The following is a 6,701-nucleotide window of genomic DNA, read 5'->3' as shown; positions in this document are numbered from 1 at the left end:
GTTAAAAAAACAAAACATCGCGTTTCGTCCCTCGAGATAGAGAAAATCTGGAGTATCGATCTCTATTAAAGATCGGGGTCAAATAATTCTAAAGAACGAAGACGTATTTCTTTAAACTTATTGGCAGTGTTAGAAACTTTCAGGATCCGTGATTAAATTGTTGAAATTGCTAGATCGAACATTTTGCCAAGGGACTGCATACATATATGCATATATCATTATAACACAGAGATTCTTCTGTCGAGTTAACTGATTCTCCTTTCTGTACAAGAGTAGAAAAACTTGAAAGATTTTCTCTCGATCATCTTTTTTCCTCTTTTTCTTTCTTTCTTTTTTTTTAGAAGCTTGCCGCTTCGTATCGCAGTAGGAGGCGTGATATGCGAGTATTTACATATTCAAATCGCGTTTATTTGTATATGAATAATACTGCTGCTGTGTTGTTTCGCGGAAACAAAATTTTTTCTCTTTGTTTCGTTTCTGTTTCATTCTCTCGTTTCTCTCTTCTATTTCCCCGCCATCGCAACTCCGTACAAACTACTATGAGTATTACAATTACGATGCGAAATAACGAACATTAGTTAGGCAGTAAGTTACCTTGTATAGCTCGCTGGAGATTTCTTCTAAGAAATACATCTATGTTTTCGTTGAGAGAAAAGTGGTGTGCGGAATCGGCCGATTAAAATTTATCGCGAAACTATAATCAACACGGATTTCGTAATTGAATTTGCTAACGCTTGCGCAGAATTGCACATGATACTACAAACGGTGAGTTTCCTCGTTGTATCTCTTTTACAGAAAATCGATCGACAATAATTCTTAAAACAATCAAATAAATCTTAACAAAGTTCATATAACGAATTCAATTAAAAAATTTCTTAATCGATCCCGTCGCATTTCTCTCTCAAGTTTACAACCGGTTTCCCCCCCGAGGAAGCATCTCGGTCGTCAGTCTTTCGATTACAATAAAAAATACAGCCGTATGATACGTACCATCCATAGCCGTTCGATCCAAAAAGCGATTGCGCGTGTAACAATACATATCTATTATAGTTCATCGGCGTTTATCATGAATCCGCGATGTGAAGAGTGACTAGTACTTTCTCTTTAGTACCTTAGAAGCCCGCTATTGACTTTATACATTCACTATTTACTCTTCTAGCTCTCTAATCTACCTGCGTTCGCTATTATATTAACGATAGTTTTTAATGTCAAGCATCTACAAAATCGATTATACATCTCCCTCTTGGTTTGTAACAAATTTTTTTTCTTCTCCGAAACATCTTCTGGATAGAGTAGTTCTCGAATTGAACATTGACAATGTCACGTCGAGAATAAAATCGTGTCAAGGATGATCGAACATTGGTTTCAGATTTGATATAGTTAGGGATCCATCGATTCGAAACGTTACGAAGACAGTCCTGATTTAAATAATAGATATAATGAATGATCTTTGTTAATTTACATATCGTACATCTGCAAGTATCTAATTTGGACAATGATACTATCTGTTTGGTAGAGAAGCACCTGCTTTCGTGAGAGAGGCAGTGAATGAAAAATCGTTGAGGTTTTTTATGCTTTTGGATCGCCGCGCGATTCTTTACAGACGTTTATGATTGCTTTTTCTACCTTGGAAGAAGAGATATTTTATAGGACAAAATTTTCACTTTTGAGTTATTTAAATACCTTCGTGCCGTACGTTTGACAAGACGCTGTACGTCCTCGATGATACGAAACTCTACCAATCAAAATTAATTGTTCATCGACTCATGAAGAATAGTACGATTCGATTTATCGCGAAATGAACAATATTACGATTAAAATATCGGTTGATAATGATGATTTTTTAAACGACTATTCGAAAAGATTTCGAAGCTTTGAGGCAATCGATATTGAGGAATATTTCACGTCAAAATTCCGACAGGACGATACAGCGCCATTAGCCGCAGCTTTACAGGTCAATATACGGCACGAAGGTAGGCCTGTCTCAGGACGGTTGAAGCCGAGTGCTTTTCTTGCTGCTACCGAACGTGAACCAGGTGCCGACCTTCCTTCCTAGCGAGTTGGTGGTGCCTTGTCCGATCATAGTCGGCATCTCGTACGTTGATTCCCTCTTATATGTTTTATCTGCAATATCAATTTATCAATTTTATCAACATTGTATTAATTTAACACACAAAAAATTAAAATAAATTAAAATTAAATTAACTTTAATATAAAAAAATGGTGTAGGATCAGATTCTCTTTTATGACTTAATCGGACAGACATAATAAATATGGTACACATGGTAGCAAACTTACTGCGAGGTTTGATCGGTGGTCTATTCTGCTGCCTGCTAGCGGCTAACCTGGCGAGATGTCTAGCTGCCGATGGAAACTCTAATCCATCGTTCCTATCCTGGGCTACCAGTCTTCGTTCCTCGGCCATCCCCGTCAGCCACCGTCGTTTCTCCTCCGCTGTGCGACAACAGAAGAGCAACCACTTGTCCCGGACGCAACTGTATATTTTCAAGCAGTGCCTCACTGTCACCCCCGATTGAAGATCTACGAATAAAGTTGATCGGTGAGCTTTATTTTTTCATTACATTATCATATTAGCGACTTGCAATTATTTAATAATTGCATTCTAAGATAAAACAACATTTTTTAAAACAACATCAATTTGTTCTCATTTTTATCATATAATAAGAAATATTTTTCAATGATTAAAGCTATTGATAAATGTCATCAATAGTTTGTTGTACCTTTTCCATCTGGTACATCGATGACCTCGCTGGTGTCGAGATAGATGCGACCTTTGTAGACATAAGTGTTGCGCTTGAGAATGTCTTTTTTGCAATAGACCAGTTGATGATCAAAGAGGAACAGCGTGATATTGTTCGTCCACATGCCCGACTTCACTCTCATCGCCTCACCTTGATAAATCAGTTGCGACGAAACTTCTATGAGATCCTCACCCTGCGATCGATTATTACCGATTTTAAACATGCATTTCGATAATTACTCTAACAAAAGACTCGCACTTATTAACGTTACCGAGATGATCCGAAACGCAGGCGAATTTCAAAGATAGTTTTATCTCTACAATCTCGAGGAGTAACGCACCTCCCAGCCTTCTACGCGCATTTGCCACGCGGCCAACTTCTCCAAACTCTCCATCCGTCTTTTTCTCTCGTTGATCAGTACAGCAACGCCTCTCATCGCTTCCAAGGCCTCTTGAATCTTGTGATAATCTGGATGATCGGTTTTCGTATACTTCAGTAGCTCCGCCAATTGAAGGGGATACTTGCATATTCGTTGGACGGGCGTCAATAGATACCCGTCCAAGGGGATCTCTATGAGACCTCGCATCAGCCGACAGGCTTCGAAGAATTTGCTGTAACGATTGTGCTGGTAGAGCTCCTGTAGAGTCGCTATGGCCATCGGATGACTGTTGCAGTATTCGGAATACATGCGAAAACCCGCTCTCTAAAAAAATCATAACACGTCTCGTTACATTGACTTCATCGTTAAGTACAGAATTATTAGCGAAGAAAGAGAAGCGCGAAAAAAAAATTAATTCGATAATGCTACTGACATGATTGAGGAAGCATTCGCCGACGCAGCTTTTGTGCGGCGCGTTCCAGTCGATGCAAGCCTCGAGGTCCTTCAAGAATTCAGACTGAAAATCCAGAAGTTCCTCCAGGTTGATGAAGATCGATTCAATCTGCTCTTCGGTAAACATGTCCGCGCGCCTTCGACATTCCGCGATATAGCCTTCGGCTACGTCGCGCAGGACCTTGACGAAATCACGCTCGGTCTGGACGAGCTCGCGGACCACACTGGTCCTCACTTGCTCGTTCGACAACAAGGAAACGCTCGTTCGTCTTCTCAATTGAGTACCCGAGGATCCCCCTGAGGCTATCGCGGCTAAACAATCTTCCACTGTATCCTCTTGATTCACTCGCAGCTGCAGACACATTTATTTTAACCAAATTTTTAATTATTATATTATTTAATCAATTAAAAAATTAAATTAATGTAAAAGACAGAGATATAAATAACTATTATATATATATATATATATATATATATATATATATAAAATAGAAAAATGAAAGTGGATATACTAATTTAGAATTACTCTAGAAATAAGAGGCGCATCATTTATTTAAAATCAAATAAGCTATTCGAAAATATTCACCCTGACAAAAGCGGCCGGAAACCATCCATGCTCTCCTCTGCAGCTGCCCCACCACCAATCTTTGTCCAACGTGTCGAGGACGTCGATGACATCCCCGGCGCGAAAAGCTAATTCCTCCGGCTCCATCGCCACATGATCCCAAACAGCCTCGGCCAAGATAACAATTTCCTCGTCCATCGTTTGCTCGAATGATTTCTTCTTATCCGTCAAGGAAGCGATCGAGGATTCCGAGTCGGACATCATCTCGTCGTCGGATGTGCCGGCTCTTCCATCCTGCTCGTCCTCGGATAGCACGTTGCCACCGGGTAATCTCGCACCTACTTTTGAAAGATAGAAAACTTCGTTGTAATTAAGGTAAAAAAAATGTTTATATATTTCTATCAGCCTTAGTGCGATACCCACAGATCTCAACTCGAATGTTGATCCAATTTTTCAAACTTAAATATAAATAAAAAGAAAAATAATAATTCATTACGCGTGATTTTGCCACGCTTTTAAAAGATATTCAAAAATTGATACGCTTTTGAGTTATTAACGCTTTATTAATAGTTTTTGATAGAAATTAACTGATTTAAGCATTTTTCATTGAGCTTATTTAAAAATTTTCTGCCTTAAATAATAGATGTTAAAATTAGAAGAAAAGAATCTCTCAAACTTGGCTTTTTCAAAGAAATGTTTTTCCTTTTAATTCTTTTCGAAAATTTTTTTTAAATTCAGAGCGACAATCAAAATAAATATGATTGATATGCAATGTGTAGAAAATATCCTGCAACGTAAACGATATTCCGCTGGATTTTCGCTTGTCAGCATCCCTCTGCAAGTTATTGCGACAACAAGCACGTGATCTCCGGCCAAAAACCGTCCACCGTGCAGCATTTGAGGCGGCGGGAAAAGAATGAAACAATTTTCATGAGATTTCTCGAGAGATGGTAACCGAGTTCGCCGGAGTACCTCCTAAAAATTCACTTAACCGCGAACGCGCGAATTGATCGCACCCATGAGAGCCACCCCTCGAAAAAAGGGGTGGTGCTCTTACGAGAGAGGTGGTGCTCTCCGGCAAACCCAAGTTCTTCACTATTTGTAAAACAGAAGCGTTTTCACACGAAGCAACGTTTTTACAAGGGCACGGAAATCATCAGTACGATAATAATTATACAGGGACATATTCCTATTCTTTACTCGCAATTCTTTCTCTCTCTTTTTTTTTTACGAGGGTGCATTCGACAGTAACACAGTGTGAATGTCTCAACAATGTCTTTACGGGGGTTGCATGCTCTGAATATTCTTCAGGGTGATGTCTAGAGAGAAATCAGAGGGTCTCTGTAGTACACTGTGCACTAGACGTCATTAAAAGGTTGTCTACTGGCGTGTAAAATTTGTCTACCCAGCAAATGTGTTTTAACACTATAACGATTTCGATTATAGCACGAAATCAATTGCTTTTCCGGAGACAAGAGAATATGAAGAACTGATAATGATTATTTTGCTTTTCTATCATTATTAAAAATGTTTTTCTTTATTTTTTACATTATGTTACATTGTGTTGATTAAACTGATTTGTATATTTTAACAACTTGAAGATTTGACGAATTAATTTAGAAATAGACTAATATTTTGCGAGTTTAAGACGACTCTCAATAATACTGATTGAGAAACGTGCGACCTCGCGTTCTCCAGACGCGATAAGAGGACGGTTTACGCATGTGCTTGGTAGGCAAAACAAGAGGAACGTGATCTACGTTAGAGAGTTCAAAATCTATCTTTGAATTAAGAGAATAGTGTGTAATAGTATAAAAAGAACTCACCTGCAGTTTTGGTGCGCATTAGTGGGGAGAGCTGATTGATTCCCAGTGGCTGGCTAAGCGAGCGTCTCAGATTTGTCCGAGAACTCCTCCCTTTCGCGTTACTGGAGCGCAGGAAAAATAGAAAACATTAATTCGGTATTAATTCGCTTCCATCACCGCGTTAACGTGCGGCACCGAGCGAAAGGATCAACAAAAGCGTGTATTCAGGTATTAAGCATATCGGTACAACATTCAGCAACGAATTACAATAGGTAGGTATATAATATGTATATAGATATATATGTATATATATATATATATATATATATATATATAATACAACATGACAGGGTATATATATACGTATGTTACACGCGTGGTAGATCAACTTTTTACTGGAGGAAAGATTAAGAGAGAAGGTGGTTTGTTATAATACCCGTTTACCTACCACTGGTCTCCCTCGATTTACTGGAAAGGTTCGAGAACAAAGAGTTTCAGTTTTCCCAAGTTGTCATTTACTTTTCAGGGGTTTGTTGGTTGGAGATGTGAATATTACGATATAAGTGTCGCGTTTGTGAGAGGAAGTCAAAATTGTTACTGATTCGAAAATAAAAAAAAAGCGGCGAGCGCGTCAGGCTAAAAAAGGTTCGGCCGTGCGACTAAAGAGAGCGAAGTTAATAAGCGTTCATTATGTCTCTCTATTATTTTTTTTTTCTTTTTTTTTTTATCGCCTCTTC

General features: G+C 38.7%; 1 protein-coding gene across 7 annotated transcripts in view; it reads right to left on the bottom strand.

The window, feature by feature from the left end:
• Positions 1 to 316: 316 nt before the first annotated feature.
• The window catches only part of Rhogef3 (Rho guanine nucleotide exchange factor 3), a 127,103-nt gene continuing 120,718 nt past the window's right edge, over positions 317 to 6,701 (bottom strand). For 5 of the 7 annotated variants that reach the window (XM_083038962.1, XM_083038961.1, XM_083038960.1 and 2 more), the window contains 7 exons: positions 5,986 to 6,086; positions 4,181 to 4,500; positions 3,575 to 3,946; positions 3,103 to 3,465; positions 2,742 to 2,955; positions 2,299 to 2,541; positions 317 to 2,124 (listed from right to left, as the gene is read on the bottom strand). In XM_083038962.1, the coding sequence (XP_082895088.1) occupies positions 1,985 to 2,124; positions 2,299 to 2,541; positions 2,742 to 2,955; positions 3,103 to 3,465; positions 3,575 to 3,946; positions 4,181 to 4,500; positions 5,986 to 6,086 (1,753 nt within the window). In that variant the 3' untranslated portion in view covers positions 317 to 1,984. Of the gene's footprint in view, positions 2,125 to 2,298; positions 2,542 to 2,741; positions 2,956 to 3,033; positions 3,466 to 3,574; positions 3,947 to 4,180; positions 4,501 to 5,985; positions 6,087 to 6,701 lie in introns of those variants that run through there. The other 2 variants (XM_083038964.1, XM_083038966.1) reach the window with 2 other exon arrangements.

This window comes from Prenolepis imparis, unplaced genomic scaffold (assembly GCF_030444845.1).
Source record: "Prenolepis imparis isolate NDT839.2.m4 unplaced genomic scaffold, iyPreImpa1.0 SCAF_5, whole genome shotgun sequence".
Taxonomy (NCBI): domain Eukaryota; kingdom Metazoa; phylum Arthropoda; class Insecta; order Hymenoptera; family Formicidae; genus Prenolepis; species Prenolepis imparis.
Note: the sequence above shows the minus strand (reverse complement) of the source record. Positions and strands in the feature narration are given on the sequence as shown.